This window comes from Callithrix jacchus, chromosome 13, assembly GCF_049354715.1.
Source record: "Callithrix jacchus isolate 240 chromosome 13, calJac240_pri, whole genome shotgun sequence".
NCBI classification, from domain to species: domain Eukaryota; kingdom Metazoa; phylum Chordata; class Mammalia; order Primates; family Cebidae; genus Callithrix; species Callithrix jacchus.
Window position 1 is genome coordinate 42,792,151 of NC_133514.1, and position 26,819 is coordinate 42,818,969.

Here is a 26,819-nt window from a genome sequence, read left to right on the forward strand (position 1 = left end):
TGACAGGCCAGACTGTCGTAGGGTATCCGACCACCTAAGGAGGAATCTTCTTTTTTCTGAGATGGAGTTTCGCTCTTGCCTCAGCCTCCCAAATAACTAGGATTACAGGCACCCACTCTGACACTCGCCTAATTTTTGTATTTTTAGTGGAGCAGGGTTTCACCATGTTGGCCAGGCTGGTCTTGAACTCCTGACCTCAGGTGATCTGCCCACCTCGGCCTTCCAAAGTGGTGCCAGGCTGGGAAGGAATCTTGAGCCCGGCCACTGTCCTAAGTTATCGAGTGAGCTTCCCCTCCCCTCTTAACAACGGCACCAATACCTCTGCACCCCGCAATTCATGACCTGCCCTGAATTCACTTCTGGTGTTTGCCTAATCCTCAACTAATCCCACTAAGAACCAGTTCCCTGCATCTGTACAACTCAAGATCCTATTATACAGCTTTAAATGCATGCAATTAATAGAAGACTTTCGATATAAAACCCCTTTAAGAATTTAAGGAATAATCTCTGATGGCAGAACTTTAGACTTCCTGGCTAATGGGGTTTGCAGGAGGTATTTAAGGACTACTAAGGCATTCTGGTACCTTCAAATCACACCGTGTAGACAGAACATTAGCCAGCCCCAAGAGGGACTTAGACTGCTAGAGGTTAGATAGATGCGAGATGAGGGGCCTCTAACCATTGCCTCCCTCTGGAGAAAAAGCAAACCACAGGTGCACACCCTGGCCCAGCCCACCTCCCCCACCCAAAGGAGAGGTTGCCAGAGTGGGCAGAGAGCAGGACAGAGGGCACCAGGCGGTGGCACCAGGCTGATAATGGGTTTTCTGGGTAGCTGGAATCCACTCCACTGTTTGCAAGTCATCATCACCCTCGATCAATGGCTGTACCTCTAGAGGTGGAGAAGGGCTGCGCTTGTGCCAGCCTCTTTTCAGCTTTCTTCCCTCCCTCCCTCCCTCCCTCTCTCTCTTTCTTTCTTTTAGATGGAGTCTCACTCTGTCACCCAGGAAGGAGTGCAGTGGGGCAATCTTGGCTCACTGCAACCTCCACTTCCTGGGTTTAAGTGATTCTTCTGCCTCAGCCTCCCGAGTGCTGGGATTATAGGTACCCACTACCATGCCCGGCTAATTTTTGTATTTTTAGAGATGCGGTTTTGCTGTGTTGGTTGGGCTGGTCTCGAACTCCTGACCTCAGGTGATCCATTTGGAGACATTAACTTTCTGAAGGAAACTGAAACCAGATGGTCTTTAATCCAAAATATTGCTTCATTTCCCACTTCTGGAAAGGGCAGAACAGCTTTCTGACCAATATCACCCCGGGGGAGGGCCACAGAGGCTCTCCGCTGCCTTCCAGACACTGCTGGGGGACTCAGAGCTTTCTTGGGAAGGAAAACCCTTCCAGGAGTTCCTATAGGAGAGAAGTGCTGGGGGCAGAGGGTCATTTGCTTGCTTTGTTTTCCCTAATCTGTCTGTAAACAAGTTTCCTGCACAGGCAACACACGCTGTCTCATTCCTGCCACCTTCCCCAACACGCTAATAGGTTTCAGCAGCTGCTCCGCCTGCCCATTAGCAGCAGTGAGGCTTTCTCCCGTAATGCACTTTTCTTCCTGAGCCCCGACAGTAAATTCAGCAGATGAATCAGCCTCTGCTCAGATAGCAGCAGCCAGGGAGGGTGGTGGTCTAGGGTGAGTGGGAGGCAGCGGGGAAAACAATTCCACTTCTCACTAGATTTCTAATTGGTTGTCACTGCTTGTCAGAGAATGATGACAAACGCCACACTTGCCCTGAGAGGGCTGCAGTCCAAGCTGGGCTGTGCCGAGAACCCTCAGCCAACGGGGCGGTCAGGCTGTGACCACCTATCTAGCACGGGCCAGCTTGCAAATCTATTTTCCAAACCTTCCCGAAATCAATTGGCCAACATTTTCCTAACAGCCAATGCTCACGATCTGGGCAAGCAAAGGAGAATCAGGAGCTCAGACTCATTCATGGACTTCCAATTAATTCATTTAACAAATCTATTTTTCAGCTCTGGGTTCAAGACCTTGGTCGAAGCCAGGGAAAATAAAAGGAAGTGAGTCAAAGATGAGTCAGACGGAGCTGCTGCCCTCCCGCCCGCCTGCAGCGTGGAGGAGAGATGACATATATATAAATAAGCGGGGAGGTGTGGAAAATGAGGAGAGCCCTGAGGGAGGTTCTGATAAAGTGCAATGAGAGTTCACAGGAAGGAGAAACTATTTTATGAATTTTTAAAAATCCCAAGAGCAGAGTATCTGAAAAGTCATCCACGCAAACCTCTAGAGCAATAATTTTCAATCACAGGTTTATGAGCAAACTGCTAAGCAGTCATCAACCATGAGATGCTCTGCAAATAACTTACTGTTCATTCATGAATGCAACCAACATTTAATGGGCATCTACCATGTGGCAGGCACTGTGCTAAGTGCCAAGGACACAGCAGTGAACGAGACCAGCCTGAGTCCCACCCATGTGGAGTTTCTGAATATCATATAAAAATTTCCAAGTGCAGCCTGTCCAAGGAACTGACAGTATCCCGGAGCAATTACCGTGGGAGTGCTGAATAAGAAGCAGTGGGGCCAGGCGAGGTGGCTCATGCCTGTAACCCTCGTGATTTGGGAAGCCAAAAAGGGAAGATCACTTGAGGCCAGGAGTTTGAGACTAGCCTGGGCAACATAGCGAGAACCCTGTCTCTACAAAAAAAATACAAAAATTAGCTGAACGTGGAGGTGCACACACCTGTAGTCCCAGCTAATCTGGAGGCTGAGGAGGGAGGATCACTTGAGCCCAGGAGTTGGAGGCTGCAATGAGCTATGCTCACGCTACTGCACACCAGCCTGGGACACAGGGAGACCCTTTCTCAAACAAACAAATAAAACAAAACAGTGCGGGATCAGGACAGGAGGCATCTCAGGGAGTCTAGACTCTGTTCTAAGAACACGGTGAAGTTGCTGAAGATTTAAAGCAAGAAAGTGAAGTGGTAAGATTTGCCTTTCTAACATGCACCTTGGTTGTGTGTGAAGAATGGATTAGAGGGAGTGAGATAACCTGTAGGAAGACCACCGCTACTTTTTGAAAGTTAGAGCACGTTCAAGGAGCCCCTCTACCACAGCGCTGCTCTTGCACGCCTGCACCCGTGCTTTCTTGACAGCTCATGCTCTAGAACCTTGCTCTGCTTTATCCATACCAAGGTCCCAAGAAGCCCATGAAGGATCTTCTGCAGCTGTGATTACAAATCACATAGGAATTGTGCGTTTACAGAGGCTCCCATCTTCCCATCTCCTTTTAAATATTACCAGTGGTAAATGTTTAAGTAAGGAACATCTACGGCACTATTTTCTCATTAAATAGGAAAGTGCAAGAGAGAGGGGGATTACTAATACCCAGATATGGCCATGAAATATGTCACGCAGAATTACATCACCCACTAGACCCATGTATCCCAGAGGGAAGCAAGTTGAGAACAGCTGCACTAGAATTGCATGATAATGCCATTTGCCACACTATATCAGGTGGTTTAATTTGGTATCCCTACAAAACATGAATCCCTGGTTCCAAACGCATTAGGAAGTCACAGGTATAGGTAGAAGTCAAATGGTGCCATTTGTCTCATACCAAAACTGTCTAATGCTTCCCATCTCACTTGAGGCAAAAGTAAAATCCCTGCATCAAAGTACAAAGCCCTGCATTTTCTGCTCCTGTGCCCCCTTCCCAGTCTCTCCAACCTCACCTCCTCCTGCTCCTCCCGCCTCACTCTGCTGCAGCCATGCTGCTCCCAGTTATTCCCATGACACACGCCTGCCCCAGGACCTTTGCACGTGCCGTTTCCTATGGAGTTGGGCCTGGCTGTCTCCTTCACCTCTTTGTCCAATGGGACTTCACTGAGGCTGTCTCAGAGCACCCTGTTTCAATTGTGTAACTCCCCACACATCCTGTTTTCCTTGCCTGCTTCCCTCTCCCTCAATAACAGGACTGACTTTTCACCTTTCTACAGAATGTACTTGACTCCTTTGTGTTTAGTCTGTTTCCTTCCCCTGCCAGGAGAGTTTTTGTCAGTTTTATTCACTGCTGTATTCCCAGTGCCCCAACAGGACCTGATACACAACAGGTGCTTCACAAATGTTTGTTAAAGGTTGTTAAACAGACCTTGAGGACAAAGGTTTTTAGTCACTTTACCCTTACAAAACGCTCTATTTTCTCTGTTTGTCTGCAAACAGCAACAACTGAAACCCTGCTTTTCTAAATATATTTCAGTTTGATTAATCTCAAAATAAGTTAGCTGGTTTTGCAGAGACACTAGCAGAACCATTTTGGGGTGAGAGGTGGCAATCTGGGTTTAAAAACTGTCATGGGCCGGGCGTGGTGGCTCACACCTATATTCCCAGTACCTTGGGAGGCCAAAATGGGTGGATCACCTGAAGTCAGGAGTTCGAGACCAGCCTGGCCAACATGGCAAAACCCCGTCTCTACTAAAAATATGAAAATTAGCCAGGCATGGTGGTGCGCATCTGTAGTCCCAGCTTCTCAGGGGGCTGAGCCAAGAGGATTGCTTGAACATGGGAGTCACAGGTTGCAATGAGCCAAGATAGCACCACTGCACTCCAGCCGGGGCAACAGAGCGAGACTCTGTCTCAAAAAATAAATAAATAAACTAATTACAGTTGCCTAACAGAATTCCATTGAGCCATGAAAAAGAATGAAATCATGTCATTTGTAGCAACATGGATGGAATTTGAGGTCATTATGTTAAGTGAAATAAGCCAGGCACAGAAAGACAAATACTGAATGTTCTCAGTCATGCATGGGAGCTAAAAAAAAGTTGATTTCTTGGGCCAAGAGAATAGAACAATAGATACCAGAGAGGAGGAAGGGTGGGTGGGGGGCAAGGGGAATGAAGAGAGGTTGGTTATGAGTACAAACATATAGTTAGATAGAAGAAATAAACTCCGTTGTTTGATAGAATATGGTGACTCTACTACAATAGCAGCAATACCATGCACATTTCAAAGTGACCAGAAGAGAGGACTTGAAATGATGCCAACACATCAAAATAATAAACATCCAAGGCCATGGACACCCAAACACCCTGTCTTGGTCAGTACACATCCTATGCGTGAAACACTCACATGTATCCCACGAAGATGTAAATTATTATACATCAATAACAGAGAAGAAACTCATTATAATTGACCCATCGAGTCAAGGGTGAGCTGAGTCTATGGGTCCTGGTTACAGTAACCGCTTTAAAGCCTCTGTCCCCTTTGCTAATGTTTTCATAACCGAGTTCCTCACTTCAGCCTCACAGCAGACCCACTTCCCAGACAAGAAAACTGACACACAGAGAAAAGTGGCTCAAGGCTGTTACTTGGTTGGTGAAAGGAGACTAATTTTAATTTTTCCATCGGCCACTCCTCATTCCTGCAAAACACTTGCGTTTGAGTCTGAAGATAGTTCACACATTGCACAGGACACCTGCAGTCACCCGCCTCCTTCTGAGGTTGGCTGCAAGCAGGTCTCCAAGCCTCACTCTGAACCTCTGCCCTAGAGCGGCCTCAGCAAACTTAAACTGCAGTGCCTGAGGCTGGTGGGACTATAGTGGGAAGCCCATGCTTCCTCTACAGAGAGCCTCCCTCTCTTTAGGGGAAAAAAAAATCAACCAAGAAAGGCAAACTGTGCAGATGCCACTAGAAAGAATTTCCTGCTTAATATTGCTTCCCCTGCGCCCAGAGACTTTTAGACAAGCAGAAGAGGTGCTCTGCCGGCTAGTAAACCAGAGTCCCTTTCACTTACTATCCTCTCAGCGTGTGGCCTGACGTCCCACTCTGGGCTCTGAACCCATCACCAAACTAAGAAGCAGCACAGGACACTGAGACACGGCGCAGGCCGGCCGCGCTGCCAGGCAGAGATAGGACAGGCCCTATCTACACAGCAAGAACGAGAAGGCTGGAGCGGCCTCGCTAAGGCGCCATTATCACTTGAAAACCATCCACGAGACCCTATCTCCCAAGGCCACGCTGTGGCGCTTTCCCTTCCTTCCTAGCCGCCTTTCCCTCCACGAGTTAACAGCATAAATCCAAAACACCGAGCAGGTGTGACCACAGGATCACCGGCCTCCGGTCTTGGAGAAAACAAGCCAAAGTCCCCTTCCAAATGACGGTGACAGCCCCTAGCCGGGCAGCCCGCCCCGCAGCCTATAAGGACACACCTACGAAACGCAGTTTAGCAGACTCAAAGGAAAGCTTCTGGGATCTCCATAGATTTGGAGTATAACCCAAAAACCATCCCTCCCCGGCGCTGTTGCTGACAGGATATAATTCAGAGACCCAGGTAGTTGGAACACAATTTGACAGCAAATCTCTGGATGTAAAAAATATGAACCGCCTTCAGATTGTAGGGCAGAGGCCACCTGCTCCCTTCAGCTACAGGGCCGACGTGCATCTATGCTAATGCAGGGAGCCTGTGGGGGGCGGTGCAAAGCTGCCCGGGCCCGCGTACTGCCCACAGGCGCGGCCTGGGTACCCGCTCCCGACAACTCGCCCCCGGCCCTGTCAACTCCCCGCACCCTCCGCCCCGCCTCCCAAGCAGCCGCCCAGTACTCACTTTGCAGAAGCCCACCGGCCAGGGCATGCTGGTCCCTCAGCAGGGGCTTGCCGAGGGGCCGTCGGGGCTTGAGGAGGAGCAGCTGGGGCTGCCGGACGCACCGCAGCCTCTGCCGGGCCTGGGATGTGCGGGCCAGGCCCCCGAAGGCCTTATCGGCCCCAGAGGCGCGCAATCGGGCGGGCGGTCCCAGCACGCGCGGGCGGACGGGCGGCGCCCGCCTGGGGACAGCAGATTACACGAGCACCTCCTCCCCCAACCCCAGGCGGCCCTGCTCCCCAGGCCTCGGCCTGCGCGGACCCCTGGGTGCCCCGGGTTCGGGAGCAGCCGGGGAGAGCTGGGCCAGGGCGCACACCCCGTCGGGGCTGCGGTGTGGGGCCCAAGAGTCCTCGGTGCTGGGCCCCTGGGGAGGCTGGAGCCCTCCAAGGCCGGGAGCCTCCAGGAGCGGAGCGCGCTGCCCCGCAGCCCTGGGCCCTCTGTTTTCCGCGTCCTTTCACTAGGGTCCATGCTGGTTAGTGGCCGATTTGCAGGGAATCTGGGCACAATCTTAATAACACCGGGGCCAAAAATAACGTTCCTGGAAACCAGAGGTGAGTCATGACAAACAGCGGCCAGGAGGGCGGGGGGCCCAGGCCGTCCCACGGCTGCCAGAAGGTCGGGGCTGCCTGCGAGCCAGGCTGCCATTCCAGGCCAAGCTCCTGCAGGCCTGGTCTAGGAAGCCGTTCTTTGCAACATCTGCCCGTCCAACAATGGGATGAGGTTTCACCTGCCCAGTGTGGCTTTATCAGTGAGAACACCTCGCCCTGGAATGGCAGTTGGTGTCTGGCAGAGGGAACAGGTGACCCCGAGGAGCTGAGCTGCCGGGCTAGGGGCCTGGGGATGGTGCCATTAGGTGGGGGCTGGCTCTCTCCATGGTTTCCTCTCTAGGGTGGGCACTCCTCCCTGAGAAGGGTCTCTCTAGCCCTCCTCATGTGATGCTTGGCCTCCTGCTGGTCCAGGTCCCCTGAAAAGGCTGCCATCTGGCTTTAGAGCTTTCCGGCAGCACCAAACTGTCATGAGAGCACTGCTGCTGTAGAAAGATGCCACCGAGATCGGCTTCATGAGCCCTCTGTTTTCCACATTGACTGGAGCACACCCCACTGGGGCTGGGCCATCTCCCGGGGAATAGTGCCTAAGGGCGTTCTGGGCCACATGTGGACTAGAAGGAACCGCCAAGGCCACCACAGCGCAGTCCCTAAGCAGGAGCCTTTGAAGCTCTTGGACTCAAAACAATGTTTGTTTTTTTTTGTGTGTGGGGCGGGGGAGAGCCAGGAAGCTAAAAAATATAAAAGAAGCAGGTCACGTTAGACATGACTTCAGACAACCTCACTGCTGTCTGAAAGTGCAGGACAGATGGTCTCACTTGCTACACACACTGGGCCAGGCTCATGAGGTGGCAGCATGGCGTGCACCCTACTCACAGGCAAGAATGAGGCCGAAATAGACTCCGAACATAGCAAGGGCTCAGTAACAGCTTCTGGAACGAACTGTGGTTGTCACCAGCAGGAGTAATGAAAGCAAGAAGCCGTTTCATCATCCAGGGAAGAGGAGGAACAATATTTTTCTCTTTGGAATTCCCAGATTCTGAAAACACCAGCCTACGAACACAGAGTGTCCCCTGAAGTAGGAAACGCCCTGTAAGTAGTGAGTTTAATTCCAAGCGTCAGATCCTGCTCATTCCCTGTGCCGTGCTTCCGGTGGCAACATGGTGCCTCTCCGGTCCCGCAGGCCTGAGATGGACCAGCACGGTCTCTCTGGGAACCAGGTGACTTCAGAATTTAACCCCCGAACCAGCTTCCCCCACCCCCCACCCTGGCAACCTAAGGCTCTTCTCCCTCGGATACATGAAGTGGAGGAAAAGGCCAGGCATGCTCAGGGGCAAACCAACTCCCCGGTGAAAGGGAGCTGAGCTGGTTACTCACGCAGCTTGGTTTCAGGGAGCCGGCTGACGATGTGCTTGAGACCCCCAAACTCACTCCCGGCAGCAGCTCCCCCCATGGCAAGGAGCTAAGGACAGGCATGTCATGGACTGTGTATCGGAGTGACATTTGTCCCTCCCTTCATCAACAGACTGTCCCAAGGGCTTCCCAAGTTCTCTGCCATAGAATATCTTGTCTCCCCTCAGGCTTTGAAACAGGGCCACAAAAGCTGTCCCCACGCTGGAAGTGCAGGGCCAGGCCTTTGAGGTTTTGCTCCTGGATTCCTTGAAAATTCAGTGCTCCCCTCCACTTCCCCAGAATCCTTCACAAGCCTCACCCTTTGTTTAACAAACATATACATAGTGCTTTCCTGGTACCAGGCAGTGTTTTAAGCACTTGACAAAATATTAAGTCATATGTATAACGCTTATAATTACTCTGTGATTCACTGTTGTCAGATCCAGTCATTGGTGAAGAAACGGAGGCACGGGGGGATTAAGAGAGCTCCTCAAGAAGACACAGCACCAGGTCGCTACCCAGGCCATTTGGATCTAGGGTCTGGAGGCCACGTGCACCATTTTGCATTAGATTAACACTTTACTTCAGTTCACAGTTAGCCAATACACGTTCCCCATCTGTGTCTATACCCATCTGGAAGGCATCATGAAAGATGGTAAACCGATAGTGTTGTGTGCCCATGACCCAGCTAACAAAGAGGCTCTGGGTTGCAGCGCCCCAATTTTTCGTGGGATTCCACCCACCTGACGCCCCGCTCCCCACAGAGGTAATTATCCTGAACTTTGTGTTTATCACCCCTTGCTTCTCTCTATAATTTTGCCACTTATGGTTGTATCTTTAAACAAAGTCTTGTTTAGTTTTGCAATGTTTTCTGACTGAATAAATAGTATTACGCTGTGTGGATTCTTCTGTTATTTGCATTTTTGATGCAACATGATGTTCCTGAAATTCATCCAGGAGTCACTTATTCCTTTTCACTGCTGCATTATATTCCATTGTAGGCAAATAGTACACAGTACTTACTTATTTTCAAGGTGGGATCTCATTCTGTCGCCCAGGCTTGGAGTACAGTGACCCCATCTGGATTCACCGCAGCCTTGAACTCCTGGGCTCAAGCGATCCTCCTGCCTCAGCCTCCTGAGTTGCTGCGACCACAAATATTTATCCATTTTACTGCTAATGGAATTTGAGCTGTTTTCAACTTTTTCCTGTTGAAACGTTATTGCTATGAACATTCTTATAAAAGCTTTCCAATGCACGTATGCAAGATCTTTCTAGTGTTTATGCTAGCAGGAGAATTACTGATTAGTGTCATACATATATCTTCAATCTTATTAGATAACACTGACTTGTTTTTGAAACTGGCTCTTCCAATTTACACTGTCAATGGCCGGCCTATCGAGGTTGCCCTGTAAGTTCAACACCATTTGCTATCGTCAGACTTTAACAGTTTTGTCAATCTGGTTGGTATAAAATGGCACGGCGTGGTGCTTTTTATTTGCATTTCCATGATTACTAATGAGGTTGAGCATATTTTCATATGTTTATGGGCCATTTACTTTTCCTCTTCTATGAAATTACTATTCAAGCCCTTTGCCCGTTTTTCTGTTATGTTGTTTGTCTTTTTCTTATTGAGGTGGAGGAGTTCACTGCAGTCTGAATACGAATCATTTTTCAGTTATGTGCATTGAACGTATCTTCCATCAGCGTGTGGTTCTTTCCACTTTTGAAAATGGCATTGTTTGATGGACGAGTGTCAATTTCCATGTGTCAAATATACAATCATTTTCTTCATGGTTTGTGTTTCTTTTGTCTTATTTAAGAAGTATACTTCTACACTGAACTTATACAATTTTTTTCTGTATTATATTTATTTTATTGATTTTTTTCCTTTTATTTTCTTTTTCTTTTTTTGAAATGGAGTGTTGCTCTGTTGCCAGGCTGGAGTGCGGTGACACCATCTCAGCTCACTGCAACCTCCACCTCCTAGGTTCAAGCGATTCTCCTGCCTCAGCCTCCTGAGTAGCTGGGACTACAGGCACGTGCCACCATGCCTGGCTTATTTTTGCATTTTTAGTAGAGACAGGATTTCACCATGTGGGTCAGGCTGGTTTCGAACTCCTGATCTCAAGTGATCTACCTGCCTAGGCCTCCCAAAGTGCTGGGATTACAGGCGTGAACCACCACACCCAGCCTATTGTTTTACTTGTCATATTTAGATCTTTAAATCCACGACTTATTTTGTGTATGATGTGAGTTGAGTTCTGATTTTTACCATGTGGATAATGAAATATCTCTGCACCAGTTATTGAATTGCCCATCCTCTCCCACGAAACTGCAGTGTCATGTTCGTTTTATGTTAAGTCTACATGTGCATGAGTCTGCTGGAGAGGGGGACTCTCTCCTATGATCCACTGACCTCTAAGTCTATCTCAGTACCAATGCCATAATGTCCTCATTGCTACTACAACTAATAATATGTTTTATAGTAAGTTTTAATATTGTTTGTAGTAAGTCTTCATATTGGTGAGAAAGTCTCCTTGCTTTATTCCTCTAGAAAAGCATCCAAGCGTCTGGGCACGGTGGCCCACGCCTGTCATCCCAGCACTCTGGGAGGCCGATCACTTGAGCCCAGGAGTTCAAGATCAGCCTGGGCAATATGGCAAAACCCATTTCTACTAAAAATAGAAAATAGTAGCTGGACATGGGCTCACGTCTGTAGTCCCAGGTACTTGGGAGGCTGAGGTGGGAGCATCACCTGAGCCCAGGAAGTCATTGAGGCTACAGTGAGCGATGATCATACCACGGCACTCCAGCCTGGGTAACGAGAATGCGATCCAAGAAAGAAAGAAAGAAAGAAAGAGAGAGAGAGAGAGAGCAAGCAAGCGGGGAGGGAGGGTTAAAAAAAAAAAAGCATCAGAGCTTCTCTTGGTCCCTTACCCTCTTGTTTGATTATATTTTATTGGGTTGTTACAGTCTGTAGATATATGAACTTTTGTATCTTGAGTCTGTAGCCAGAAATCTGGTTGAGCTCTTTCATAATGTCTAATAGTTTGTTCCTGGTTGGTCCACGTGATGTTTACAACTAATTGGTCACAGTCAGCTACAGATTGATTTGTTCCTTCTCCATTCCCACTGCTTCACTTGACTAGCCTTCAAAAAAACTGACCATGATTCTCTTTCATTTTTCTCTGTAGACAGTTACTATTCACGCATCAGGACTTCTCGCTCTCTTCTTTTATAGTTTTTGTGCCCTTTCTTTGCTTTTCTTGCTCTATTACCTTGGGTGAGATATCCGGTATATTGTCAAATGGAAAGAGTGATAGTCTATTTATCTAGTTGCTAACTTAAACACGGCTGCTTTTAAAGTTTTATCATTGAGTATAATGTTTAGGTAGGATTTTTGTGGATATATTTTTATTAGTTAAGGAAGTTAGCTTCTAGTCTTAGTTTATTAAAGTTTTTAATCATGAATGAATGTTGAAAGCCAAAATTTTTTCTCCTTTTTGTGAAGGTGGTACATTGCATTAATAGATTTTTCTAATGCTAAACTGTCCTTTCATTTTTGGGTTAAACCCTTCGTGGTCATAATGAATTACTTGTAATTTAGCACCACTGAATTAGAGTTGTGGAATTTTCTATAGGATTTTTGCACCTATATATTCATAAGTTATATTGGTTATTTTAATTTTCTACTGCTGCATAACAAATTAGCCTCCAATTTTGCTGATTTAAAATACATACATTTTGTATTTCAGTTTCTGTGGGTCGGAAATTCAGGGACAGCTCATCTGGGTGGTTCTGGGTTAGGGTCTCTCAAGAAGTTGCTGCCAAGATGTCAGCTGGGGATACAGTCATCTGAAGGCCCAACTGGGGCTGGCAATTCATTTCCAAGATCCTCAGATGGCTGTTGGCAGAAGCTCTCAGCTCCTCACCACATGGACCTCCCATAGGGCTGCCTAGCATCCTCTTATACTGCAGTTGGCTTCTCCCAGAGTGACCCGAGAGAGAAGGCAGAAGCCATGAGGCTTTCATGGCCTAGTCTAGACATCACATATCATCATTTCTGCCACATTCTACTTGCTAGAAACAAATCACTAAACCAGCCCACCCTCAAGGGCAGGGGAATTATCAAAGGGAAGTATATCAAAGAATGTGTACATATTTAAGAATCCCCACATTGCCCTGTCGTTTTCTTTTCCTATATTGTCTCCAGTCTGAGTGTCATGCCATACTAAACTCATAAAGTGAGTTGGCTGGTTTCTCGCCTTGTCTGTGAGAGGGACTAATGAATTGCCTGCAAAATAATCTGGTCTTTTTCAATGAGAGGGTAACTACAGGAGGGAGATTACTGATTTACTTTATTTAAGGTTAAATGTTTGCTCAGGCTACAAGTTTAAGAGATCAATATTTTTAGAATATATTCCAGATTCTGAAAACTTGACTCTCATTCGCTTAAACCTCACACATCTCCATCTGCTCAGCACTGGCTTAGAGTGCTGTGAGATTCCTACATTCAGGCAAAACACGATGAAAACAGAAAAGTGACCTCACTCATTTTAAAAAGTCAGCATGAAGAGTGGGGGAACTAAAAAGTTAAGGAGGTTACACAACAGATGCTTAGTTGAAAAAAATTTCAAGACCAAACTCCCAGTCGTTCTGGTAAACTTAGAATAGTGTCGAATGGAACTTGACCTTTTTGATCTCAGGACCCCTTTACAGTAAACAAATTAAGGACCCCACAGAGCTCTCTCTCTCTCTCTCTCTCTCTCTCACTTTCTCTCCCCCTGTGTGTGGGGTGTGTGTGTGTGTGTTTCATAGAGCTCTTTCTTTCTCCTCTCTTTCTCATAAAGCTCTCTCTCTCTCTTCTTTCTCTCTCTCTCTCACTCTCAGATTCTTGCTGTGTCACCCAGGTAGGAGGCACATTGTCACAATCTTGGCTGGCTATAGTCTTGAACTCCTGAGCTCAAGTAATCCTCTTATCTCAGCCTCCCAAGTAGCTGGGACTGCAGGCTGGTGCCACTGTGCCCAGCTAATTTTTTAAATTTATTTTTTGTAGAGACAGAATCTCACTATGTTGCCTAGACTGGGCTTGAACTCCTGGGCTCAAGTGATCCTCCCGATTCAGCTTTCCCAAGTGCTGAGATTACAAGCATGAGCCACTGCACCCAGCCCCATAGAGTTTCTTTTTAATGTGAATTATATCTAGCAATATTTACTATATCAGAAATTAAAACTGAGAGTTTCTAAAACTATGTATATATTCATTTGAACACAGCATAATAAACCAATTTCACATTAACATAGGCAACATATTTTCCTGAAAAATAACTATATTTTCCAAAACAAAACAAAAAAAATCAGTGCAAAGAGGGTCACTGCTTTCCATTTTTGCAAATCTGTTTAATGTCTGGCTTAAGAAAAAACAGATATGTTCCCATATTGCCATCTACATCACCATGGTGGAATATGTTGTGTCGGTTGAAGTTTATGAAAATCTGGCTTCACCTGCATATGTAGTTGCAATAAGGAGGAGTATTTTAATAGCCTTTTCAGTTAATTGTGAAATCCTCGTCGTATACTACATAAAAACTCAACAAGGGGCAATTTCTTAAAGGTTGGTTACAGTGTGGAATCACAAAGAATACTAATGAGCTTTTCAGATCCTTTACACTTACAAGAGAGGGAGAGTGAAAGTTGCCATATTATGAAGAATTTTGACCCTAGAACCCCTTGAAATGGTCTTTGAGGAGCTAGCTCCCTGGGTCCCCAGACTACACTTTGAAACCGCAAGCTTAGGCACTCAAGTATACCTTGACATTAAGCTATTTTAAAAAATCACAGAACCAGAGTATGATAGACTGGACAAGAACTCACAGAGTGACGGCGCCTGTGTCCTCATTTTGAGAATGAAATGGCAGCCCAGGGAGATAACACGATTTGTCCAGGATCTTTGCAGAGCAGAGTTCATGCATCCCCTGTTCTTTCCACTATTGTGTATAAAAAGGAGCAAGATAAAGGGAAAAAAGGAGGGAAAAGATCATATAAACGCAGCACAGGCTAGGTGCAGTGGTTCATGCCTGTAATCCCAGCACTTTCAGAGGCCGAGGAGGGAAGATCATTTGAGGTCATGAGTTCAAGACCAGCCTGGGCAACATGGTGAAACCCCGTCCCTACTAAAAATACAAAAATTACCTGGGTATGATGGCGCCTGTAATCCCAGCTACTCAGGAAACAGGAGAATCGCTTGTGCCTGAGAGTTCGAGGCTGCAGTGAGCTATGATGGCGCCACTGCACTCCAGCCTCCGCAACAGAGCTAGACTCTGTCTCAAAAGAAAAAAGCAACACAAAGTTGTCAGAGAGCAGATTGTGGCAAACTCCACTCTTGATGGTTTCCCATGATGATCATCCAGTTTACAGATGTCTCAGGCCCTTCCTTTCCTCAGAAGTCCCTGGTTATGCCTGCATTGGACCATGCTCTTGCTAACAGTTTTACTATTCATAGATGTAAGAAAAAGAAAGGAAAAAACAAATCCGTAAAACTATACTTCTTATCCTTATAAGAGGAGGGATGGAAGAATTAGATACTTCACAATCATGCTAATAATTAACATTTATTAAGCACTTACTATGTTCTCATTCATTCATTTGTTCATCATTCATTTATTCACTCATCTGCCTTTCTTGTAATATTTGCCAAGCACCTATCATGTGCCAGCCATAGTACTAGGTATGCAATGGGTAAAGAAAGCAGATGCGGTCTAGAGTTTTGCATAGTTATTCACTCATGACTCCAGCAATCTGATGGGACAGGCACTGTGATAACCCCCACATTACTGATCAGATGACCGAGGCAGGAAATGTGCTTACCAAGGTCACAGGACTGGTGAGAAATGCAGACTTCAATCCAAGTCTCGAGTTCAGGTGGTTTCCCTTAACCACGATGCTATATTGCCTCGCAGATGAGACTCTAATGGGGCTTTGAGTCATTTGTAGTTTATTTATGTTAATTTATACTCCCTTCAAGCCCAGCATGGAAAATAGAGAGTCCGTACTGCCTTGTCTGTCACGGCCCTTTCACCTTCTTTCTGTGAATAGCTAGCCCAACATTGCAACTCGTATCTGCGAGCAGGACTGTCTCTAGGAATTGACAGGAAATGGTGTTGAAGATGGGTGATGTCTTGGATGGATCTTGCACTGCTGGTGGTGGCAGTGGTCATGATGAAGTGGATGCTGAAGAGGCCAGGCAGTATCACGTAAAGTCTCTGATCCCCTCTAAGAAGTCCTGAGATAATATTTGAAATCTTAGAGCATTGACTTCTCTCTTGTTTTTAAATCTGAGAGTAAAATACTAGTGTTCAAACGACCCTAGCTGAAGAAAGCCAGATCATGTCTCCAAAACTTCCCTCTCTCTAAGCGTCTACAAGGGGGAGCCGAAGAAGGGAGTGGGAAGGAGGAATGGGTTTCTCTCTACCAAGAGGTGGAAGAGGAAAGACAGAGGAGAGGAAGGGGGAGAGAAGAAGGGGAAAGAAGGAGGAAAGGAGAGAAGAGAGGGGGAGAAGGAGGAGGTAGAGGAGATCATGATGAAAGAGGAAAAGGAAGAGGATTCCTTCTGGAGACTGTGCCTGGCCAGCCCTAAGGTCAGCAGCCCTCTGCTCTAAGGCCAGACCCAGAAAGGGTCTTCTCTGGAGAGCATGCCAGGGCCTAGGACACCCCACCTCCTCTATGAGTGTAGCACCCCATGACTACCTGCTGTACCAACTCAGACAGCTCTGGCCCACCACTGCAGACCCACCATGCAACTTCTGATCCCACCCAAGCTACCACAGGGTTGTTTCAATTCCAGAGCAACTTTTCCTGACAGCTCCTTGTCTAGAGAAAAGCACTGAAGTCAGATGGTCCCAGTCCTGGGTGAGCCTTTGTTACTTAGGCCATGGAACCTGGGACATGCCACTTACCCATTGTAAATAAGGTGTGGTGGCTGTAATCCCAGCACTCTGGGAGGTCAAAGAGGATGGATCACTTGAGGTCAGGAGTTCAAGACCAGCCTGATCAACATAGTGAAACCCCGTCTCTATTAAAAATACAAAAATCAACCGGGCATGGTGGCAGGTGCCTGTAATCCCAGCTACTCGGGAGACTGAAGCAGAAGAATTGAGTGAACCCAGGAGGCAGAGGTTGCAGTGAGACAATATCACGCCCACTGCACTCCAGCCTGGGTGACAGAGCGAGACTCTGTCTCAAAAATAATAATAATAAATAAAAATAAAAACAAAAATGTTTGCTGTTTCATTTAACACCCCCCCTACTGCTGCATGTAGGTGCTTTCTAATTATTTTTGCTAATTTAAACAATGTTACAATTAAGATTTTGTATGCTTGAATGTGACTATTTCCTTCAGATCTTTCACAGATAATTTTCTAGACTGGCTAAAGCAAAGTTTATGAACATTTCTGAGGCCTTAGTGGGCACTATAGATTTTCCAACCAGAAAATGGGTGTTTTCCTGCACCGTGCTGGCAATGGCTATTTGTTATTATTTTTTTAACTTTTTGCTATAGGATTATCATCTCCACTGGTCACCGAGCAGCATGACTGCCCTGTAAGTCTCGGTCTTGCCTGTGGATGGCCAGGCCCAGGTGACCACACAAATGTGGTCTGTTCAGGGCTCACACTCCCAGGTGACGCTCCTTAACTGGGGAGTCGTTCTTCATCCCCGCTTTGATCTCTTGCCTTACGGTTCTTTTTGTACATGTTACTGAATTAAGTGCATGACCACCTTACACATGCTGGCTTAGCCAAGATTTATTTAGCTCATTATCCCAATCCTTTGAGGATCCGAAAACAAACACGACATCCACACCAAATTCACAGCTCTGAAAGCTTCCAAGCCAGCAGGGGGTTTCCATCTTATAATCATTATAGAAACAATGTAGAGCAATTAGCAAACGCATCAACACGCACTATGGTGTGTGATACTCAAAACCATCCTGGAGTTTCAATTATCATTAAAAATTGTTATTATTCCGTTTTACAAAGGGAGGAACTTGGGCTGGGCATGGTGGCTCACGCCTGTCATCCCAGCTACTTTGGGAGCCAAAGTAGGAGGATCACTTGAGCCCAGAAGTTCAAGGCTGGCCTGGGCAACATAGCAAGACCCCACCTCTACAAAAAAACTGTAAAATTAGTCAGGCATGGGAGCACATCCCTGTAGCCCCAACTACTCAAGAGGCTGAGGCAGAAAGATCACTTAAGTCCAGGAGATCAGGCTGTAGTGAGCTATGATTATGCTGCTACACTTCAACTTGGGTGACAGAGACCCCATCTCCAAAAAAAGATAAAAATAGGGAAGAACTGAAACTCAGAACATCAAACTGCACTGCCCATGATCCTATAGCTAATTACTGACTGAAGCTGGAATCCATTCTTCTGACTAAACCTTAGATGCTCTGCCTCTCCTACTTTGTGAAAATAATCAGGCCTGTTGTTTGAGGTTGACTGATGGCTGGTGCTCCCCTACTCTTATGTTACCTGAGACACGGGCATCCACAGATGTGGGGAGGGTATGTTATATGCAGGCAGTGGGGGGTGGGGTGGGGGTGAGAGAGAGACTGAAAGAGAATTTAGCTTCAGTTTCCCCTAAATTCCATCTTTAGCCCTGATCTGCTGATTATAAATTTTAAAATGTTAAACATCTGCTGAAGGGTCATTCTCCAACCTGAAGGGCATTTAGACGCCAAACGCTTCCATTTCTGCTCTCAGCTCTGGACAAGGTCTGCCTGATTATTCACAGCCTGGCATTTCCTAAATCCAGGTGGCGCTGGGGGAGGAAGTTCCCTCAGACTGACAAATGATGAATGTGCACAAATTAGCTGAAGAACCAGCGAGTCTGCGGTTTCCTGTCAGGAGGTATAAAGGTTGGAGGCTATTTTTTATTTCCCCCCAAAAAAGGGAAAGCTCAGGCAATGGCCAATCCAGCTTGTTTCCCATACCCCTCAGGCTGTGAATCTGACTCCCCAGAAGGAACGTGTTTCCATAATGATGCCATCGGTGGCCCCTCTGCTGAAGCTGGCCTGAAGCCTTTCGAAGGCTCTTTAAGTGGCTGGCAAACCCACTGTCTGTAAGCAGTGGCTGTGGGTCCATTGGGCCACATGGGAGCAGAGCACCTCTGAGTCATTTAGGGTGGAGCCCCTCTTCTGGCGTCCCTGACAGGGAGCTGTGCCACCTCCACTTGGCCTTCCAGAGCAACGTGCCACCCAAGCATAACAGCCCCATGGGTTCATCTTGTCCGCTGCCCAGGAAGCCAAATGTGCTGAGAACAGGCACTGCCCAAAGGAAGGGCCTCATGAGCTCGGAGAAACTTCTCACACTTGTCTCCCCAGGAATTCAAAGGGGACTGGGAAATGGAAACAAGGGATGACATCAAAGAGGTGTCTAAAACCATCTTCACCAAGTGCCTCTGTTCCCTGGTGGGGGTCTCAGGACCAGGTGGCGGCTCTTGGTCTGCGGAAATGCTAAATCTAAAAAATACCTCAAAGGCCCTGAAAAAGAATTTTCAGTTTCACAGTAGTGATGTTATCTCTAGGGACAGTCGGAGAAGTTATAATTCTTGCCTACCCTGGTTACATGACTCTGGGCAGTACACAATTTGTAGAAAAACAAGCTAAGCGTGGCAGCTCATTGTTTAACTCCGCCTATCAGCTAGCAAAGCTCAAGCCCCTACCATAATTCACACCTTGTCGAATGAATGCAGCTTCAATCTCTGAGCAAGGGAGCGGGGTTTTCATTTTCCTTGCCTCAAAGTTTAACCATAAATTCCTCTCATAGTTATCTTGACTTCCGTGCCAGAATAAGCAAAAAACAAAACAAGAAACAAGTTAGCCTGTGAGATTAAAGCAAGTTGGAGTCAGTCACGTTCGCTTCTTCTCATTACTTACAATTCTGCAAAGGCAGTTTCAGAAGACTCGGAAGTCCCTCCTCACATGGGAGCTGCTGTCACCCTGTGACTCACTCTTTCTGGTCCTGCTTCTGCCCATCAGCACCTTTCCAAATAAACCACCGCCTTCCCGTCGGCCTTCATCCACACAGAGGATGGCGGATGGCACTGCCCTCCCGGGCTCAGCCTGCCCCCTCCGGGCCACAGGACAGTCCCTCCACCTGTCTTTGTGCTGCAGAGGCCAGAGCATGGGCAAGGCTGTCAGGCCTGGGGGACCTCCCAAACCTCAGTGTGTCCAACTGCACAGTGGGACTGACAAGTGTCCACTGCACAGGGCTGCTGTGAGGATGCCGTGAGGTCATGCCAGTGCAACGCTCAGCACAGTGCCCACAGATGGTATGTGCTCAGTACATGTAGCTATCGTTATTATGATTATTCATTTCTCTGACTATACTTTTAGTTTGTCCATGTTTCTCAAGGTCTTTCAGAGGTGATGATGACATGCCTGTGTATGTCCTAACACAAGACAGAGAGCAATGATAGCCTCACTCGTCTGCATACATTTAATGGTCCGGCTCTCTGAGAGTTAAATACAGCTGCTTGCTGCGTCTGCAGGCAACTGTAAACTGGAATGTTAATCAGTACTCGGCCAGGGACAGGGCCCAGCAGCACATCACTAAAGCTCTCCCTTGGGGCTGATACTAATTCATTAAGTAATCCACTTAATGTACAGTTGTTCCACGAGTTCCAAATCACTTCATTATTATCACCCAACCCAAATATCTTCACTTGGCTTCATTTTGTCTGCAGAGGAGCAAAAATGGCTTCTCTCCACTGTCCTAGGTTCTTTGGGTGGGCTATAAATTAAGTTGACAAAATACAGATGAGCAGGAAGAAAGACATAATTACATACTATTTACACATGGGAGTCCCACAAAATATGAGACTCAAAGAAGGGTCGGATGTTTGAAGCTGATAGAGTGTCCTAAGCTGTAGAAAGGAAGAAGGGCCTGGGGCCTCCAGGAGGAGGCAGTGGCCAGCCATGGAAGGTCAACGAGAGGAAATGCATGGCCAGCAAAGGCTGCCCTGCTATGCCAATAAAAAGTGAATATTGTCTAGAGTAACTAGATAAGTATCTTCCTGAGGAAGATACTTTCGTTAATGTAGGTTTCCTTAATAGATGTAGATTTCTTTTACAAAAGGACAGCTTCTTACAGCTACTTTTGCATCTGTAGTTTCTTCAAGTAACCAGCATGAAATATGCCACAGAATAGCGTTCCCCAACCTTTTTGGCACCAGGGACCAGTTTTGTGGAAGACAACATTTCCATGGACAGGAGGCAGGGGGATGGTTTCAGGATAAACTGTTCCAGCTCAGATCATCAGACATTAGTTAGATTCTCATAAAGAGTGTGCAAGCTAGATCCCTCTCATGCACAGTTCACAATAGGGCTCACACTCTTATGAGAATCTGATGCACTCGCTGCTCTGACAGGAGGCGGATGGAGCTCAGGCAGCAATGCTTGCCCGCTTACTGCTCACCTCCTGCTGTGCGGCCCGGGTCCTCACAGGTCCCAGGCAAGGCTGAAACTTTTCCAAGAAGTTTTACAGTCCAGAAACTGAGTTGGTAGAATGTTCAATCACCCACAAAAGAGTCATTTCTATGGCAATGAAAGAAGAATGTAAGTTAATGACTGGAGTAGAGAATAAGCCAAATTTCTGCGTCTGGAGGGCAGTCAGTTGAGAAAATGTCTAGGTTGTAGGTTAGAAGCATCTTTTGCAGTTTGAATGTCTCTGGTGATCTACATGGCCCATAGGGCAATAGGCAAAAAGGTTATCCATACACAAGATATTATGGTGCTTTCTCCAAAGTTCATATCAAGTCATCTGGCTTCAGCTTGCAGGGCTTCTGGAAAAGGACAGTTTTTGTTTTTAGGGATCCCAAGTCAGAAAGGGGGGAGAAATTCTGAAATATTAACTTGTAGAGTCACAGCCGGATATTAAGGGAATTCAGGTTCTGGTCCAGTGTAGAGGTAGATAAAAATCTCAAAGAACATAGAGGCCAGAATATAATAACAGGTACATTATAGTTCCTACTGAAACATGGATTTTCTCTCTACAGTCACCCCCAATTTTACCAAAGATAATTACAGTAAGACTAATATATTTGCAAAAGAACTGTAGTCTCTTTAAACTTGGCCTGAGTATTTACAAAAGTGCAGCAAGAATAGTGATTGATCATATAAGCTCTTTTAAGTCTGTTTTGTTTTGCTGGAACTGTTAACAAGGACTCTCAGATTGGACCTTTAAAACCCTATTAAGGCTAGGAAGCCAAGCAAAGGACTGACCATCAAACTTTGTCTGTAATATCTGTAGAGTGGGATGAATTCCTCCCCTTTCAAAATCCCTAAAATATTCTGAGGTTCCTAGACCTGCCAAGTGACATTCCTTACCCATCTTTAACATAACCATATGAACCATGCACTCAAGGGACCACATCAGTTGTTCATTTTTCCAAGGGCTTCAATAACCCCACAAAGTCAACCTTGGTTACTTAAAGTTGTCTGGCACATAAAATGTGACATTTCAGTCAAAGCCTTGGTGACATCATCAGTGTTTCCAACTGTGTCCTGTTACAAGAACAGATTCTTATTAAACTTATGCAAATGACTATATTGCCATTAAAAAAAATTCACAGATAGTGTTGGAATTCTGGAGGGATCAGAGAAGGAGAAAAAGTAAATGTTTCCATTTTTGTTCACGAAACTATACCAAATTGCTGTAAGCTATAAGCAGCTTTTTAAAAAAGTTTTCTTAACTCTGGAAAAGAAAATATTTAAAGAGACAGCAACGTTTCAAGCAAAAAGTTATTTAAAAAGTATCCTCCTGGGCTCATTCAGTTGCATGTAATTCATTCTTATTCTGCTTGATGTTATTAGCAGTTTCATGAGTTTGTCAGTTTCCTTATTAGAGTTCTGGAGATTACTATGCAGTCTGATGATGTGATTTTAAAGTTATCAGAAACCTGTATTCCAAAGTATTTGTCAGAGTGTTTTCTATGAATCTCCTTAAAGAAGCTTTTAGAGAATTAAAGTAAAACAATAAATGGATGACAAAGACTTAAATGGCCATGGTTAAAGATCGGATGACAGTTCATTATAATAATGATGCACCTAAGAAGCAAGTTTTTATTTATATTACTTTTATTGTTTTATTTTTTATTTATTTTGCTATTTATTTTTATTATTCATTTTATTTCCATGGCAAACAACATCTTAAAATAATAACCAGAATCATGACTGATTTATCAGAACTTAGCAGATTTCTAGGAATTGCATGCTAGAAATTATGTTATGTGTATATATCCACATAACTCAAAGAAGGTTAAACATCGTTTCCTACTTGACAATAGTTTCCATGCAAATGTAACATAAAATAAGCCTAATTAGCTTAATAGGTATGGTTTACAAGAAGAGAGAACAATTTTCTATTGAAAAGTTCCAGGGGCCCATATGAAAAATTCCAGTTATTTCAAGGTCAAAAGGATATAACTTGGAATTTAATTTTAGAAAGTGCCAATACCGAAAGATTTAAACACTTGACTAAACACAATCACAGGTCATTATGAAGTGAAACGAAAGTGGCATGACATCTTAAAGGCAAATATTAAAAGCTTACATAATCACAAAAAACCTTAACTCTTTTCATACTGAGAAGACTGAGTTTTCTTAAGTAATCAAAGACCTGATAATGAACACACGAAGCACGGAAATTATTTTGATAAAACACAGAATCCTCTTGTTTTGTTTAAGGTAGATCACTCAAAAGGGGGAAAAATATTTCACTATTTCTTACTAAGACTACAAAACACCCTTGTTGTTAGAAGCGAAGGATAAATTCTAGTTTTGCATCGGTGTACTTTTGATATTAAGGCTCATTTTAAAAAACCATTATAATAAATGTATTCCATTTTAGTCAGTTTGACCACATAAGATTCCCTCTTGCTCTCTTTCTTCCCAACTTCATATCCATTCAGTTTCCCCCCATCTTTCCTTCCTTCATTTTGAAACAACCTTTTAATAACCTCTAAACTAGACAAAGTTATTTTCCCTCAACAACAAAAAAACCTCATATCTTATAACAACTTATTTTCCTTGTATGCTTTCCATACAAAATTGTTTTTCTTATCATTTATAGTAGTTTTAAGTACGTATTAGAATTTTAAGACTTAGTAACCCTAATTTCCAATGAAAACCTAGGAAGAAAGCAATTTTGAACTGGCACATAACATTTGATGACTACATATTTCATAATTTCTAGAAATATATGCTTCCTCATAGAATACTTTTTCAATGTGGAACAGGACATATTTACTAACACAAACCTAAATATATTTTGTCTTTCTACAAAATTTAAGAACCCAAAAGTAAATAAACTTAAATTTATGTTCAGCAGTTAATGTTTCAATATTTTATCTTATTTGGAAATCAACTAGACATTCAATGAAGACATCTAAGGGTATAGTTACCAAAGAGATTGGGAAACCTTTTTAAACAGACATGTTATAAAAATTAAATGCGACATTAGATAAAGCTACTCATCATTTCACGCTATTTCTGTTAACTATTTTCACAGCACCTGCATGTTACGAGAGTCACAAAAGCAAGAACATAAAAAGCTAAATAACTGGATTTGAGTCTTACTGCTGTGCCTGATGTACACACAGTAATGGACATTGCGGTTTTACTTGCACAGTCGCTCTTAGGTTGAACTCATGGTCTTATGATTTTAAACATTTAAGAGATAAAAATTTGTTTGCATTATATTTAATGCTAACAATTATGAAGACATGCCTGTTTTAATTAAACAAATAATATTCTTTTTTTTTCCTTTTTCTAGAGATAAGGTCTTGCTCTGTCACCCAGGCTGGAGTGCAGTGGTGCAATCATAGCTCGCCACAGCCTCGAACTCCTGGGCTCAAGGGATCCTCCCACCTCAGCCTCCCAAGTAGCTGAGACTATAGGCATGCATCAGCACATCCAGCTAATTTTTTATTTTTTGTAGAAACAGGGGTCTTGCTATGTTGCCCAGGCAGGTCTTGCCCTCCTGACCTCTAGCAATCCTCCCACCTCAGCCTCCCAAAGTGCTGGGATTACAGGCAAGAGCCACCATGTCTGGTCAATAATATTCTTATTTGCCAAATTTTATCAGTTACATGAAATTGAAAAACTAATTTTGGTTAGTTTCTTTTTTTCCAAGAGAATAATTTTATAAGCACTTATTTTTCTTTAAGCCAATTAAATAGACCTCATCTAGAGATAGAAGATATCACATTACATGACATATATACATTTGTAGACATACATAAACATACAGACAGAAACAGATCTTACTAAATTTTAACCATGCGCCAGATACAATAATTCAAAAGACTCGCTTAAAAGGGAATAGCTGAATCTGGCAAATGGGACCAGTGAAGTTTCCCTGTTCAGGTGGCTCGGACTTTGTATTCAAGACTTTTCATTTACCAGTTTCTAAATAGTTCCTTTTCTTTTTTTTTTTTTTAACCTGAGAATCATTTCCCTGAAATTTGCACTTCAAAAAGGATGGTTCTTAGATAAGACAGATTAGAAAATCTACATCTCAAAAGCACAGAGAAAAAATTCAAGTTTTCAACAGGAAGGAGTTTTGGGGGGCACATTTGCCTATTACCGGAAGTCTAGGATAATTACTATCTAAAATTTTCCTTCTTTTTCTTAAATGCAAGACAGCTTTGTTTCCAATGTTCTGATTTGTTGAAGTTTCTGCAAGAATCTTGAGATGAACAGGTGAGGTTTGGGAACTGGTAAGAAGGCGAGGTGGGCTTTGAATTGCTTCTAGTAAGACATCCTGTTGTGATAAAGCCTCAATGTGTAAGACAAGGACAGTTGTTTTTAACTCCCTTAAGAACTGAGTTGCAGCCTGAATGACGGGTGCTAACCCATCCATCTGAATGAATTATCTTTGGTTTGCTCCTTTATAACAGGAAGCAGATTTCCAACTAGGATGGAAATCAAAATATTCCTTTCTTCTAGATTTAGAGCTATTGGAAAGATTTTAATTAACTGTTTTCTTTCTGAGTACACAGTTCCGCTTTAGCTCAGGAGGGAAAGGCTAAAGGAAAAAGTTCCTATCATGCACTATATAAAGCAAAGCTCTAAATGGAAGATATACCTAGCAAGTGACTCAAGACCAAAACAAACATGCTTTTCACCGCGGAACCACAGATGTATGAGGCGTCTCCAAAGACAGATAAAAAAGATGCAGCCGCTTCACAATCCAGGCCACTCCCAAAGACAGCCATGGAGAGAAAGCCCAAGACAACACCCTCAAGAGCTGGTAACAGTTGGCATGCCAGCTGGCAATGGGCTGCACCCATGTTTCTGTCCGGACACATTCTTGGAGGTTTCCAACCTTTGGCTGGCCACCTGCACACACAGGCCCAATCACCGATGTGTCCCTGCTGGTCAGAAAGTCAAAGTTCTTGGGGAAGAAAAAAAAAAAAAAAAAAAAAAGAATATAGGAAAGCAATAGCTATCCATGGGAGGGAAAGGGTTAATAGCTAATGGGTACCCCAACTTCAGGATTCAATTCAAACCCATTTCCTGCAAATGCTTCCCTCCTGAGCTAAAGGAATTTACTGAGAAGATGGAGTGGGATTTGGAGGAGGGCAGTTTTAGATCAGGGCCCAGAGCTCCAAAGATCTTCCACAAGATCAGGACCAGGGAGTTGTGGATATAAGAGGGCAGAGAAGAGAAATTTAGGTCAATTTAAAGAAATTTAACTTGGTTCTAAACTTGATTTCTGCTTTTAATCTTGCTAAACGTGTCCCTAAGGTTAATCATTAAACCCATTATGTCTTCTTTTCAGTTGGATTATCCCATAGTATCCGTAAGATAGTTGTTTAGGATGCAAGGTCTCTAAAATTTTTTTCAAATATAGCAATTTATTTATCCCAGAGGTAGTGACTCAAACCAATAAGTCTTTTTTCTTTCTTTCTTTCTTTCTCGCTATATTTCCCAGGCTGGTCTTAAACTTGTGGATTCAAGTGATCCTCCTGCCTCTGCCTCCCTAAATGCTAGTGAGAGAGGAGAATGGAAAAAACTTGGTCAGGCAGGCAGTTAGAGTGGGTCCTCGGCTGAATCCTTTCAAACAAAAGAACACCCTGCAGGTACAGATGAGGGATCTTGCACAATGGGACTTGCCTAAGACATGCCCACAGCTACACAGATAAGAAAGGCTACACAGGTAACTTGCCCAGA

General features: G+C 44.7%; 1 protein-coding gene and 1 long non-coding RNA gene across 20 annotated transcripts in view; one reads left to right on the forward strand and one right to left on the reverse strand.

The window, feature by feature from the left end:
• The window catches only part of ANK1 (ankyrin 1), a 244,473-nt gene that overhangs the window by 140,867 nt on the left and 76,787 nt on the right, over positions 1 to 26,819 (reverse strand). For 4 of the 18 annotated variants that reach the window (XM_078347612.1, XM_078347611.1, XM_078347607.1 and 1 more), the window contains exon 1: positions 6,612 to 6,722. The exons of the other annotated variants lie outside the window; for them this stretch is intronic. In XM_078347612.1, the coding sequence (XP_078203738.1) occupies positions 6,612 to 6,638 (27 nt within the window). In that variant the 5' untranslated portion in view covers positions 6,639 to 6,722. Of the gene's footprint in view, positions 1 to 6,611; positions 6,723 to 26,819 lie in introns of those variants that run through there. 18 annotated transcript variants of the gene reach the window in all.
• LOC118146807 (uncharacterized) lies at positions 6,872 to 10,378 on the forward strand. 2 transcript variants are annotated; one of them, XR_008475973.2, is made up of 3 exons: positions 6,872 to 7,198; positions 8,151 to 8,284; positions 9,025 to 9,483. It is a non-coding gene; the product is annotated as an uncharacterized LOC118146807 (long non-coding RNA). The 2 variants fall into 2 exon arrangements; XR_013525666.1 differs by lacking the exon at positions 6,872 to 7,198 and having other exon boundaries at positions 7,966 to 8,284; positions 9,025 to 10,378.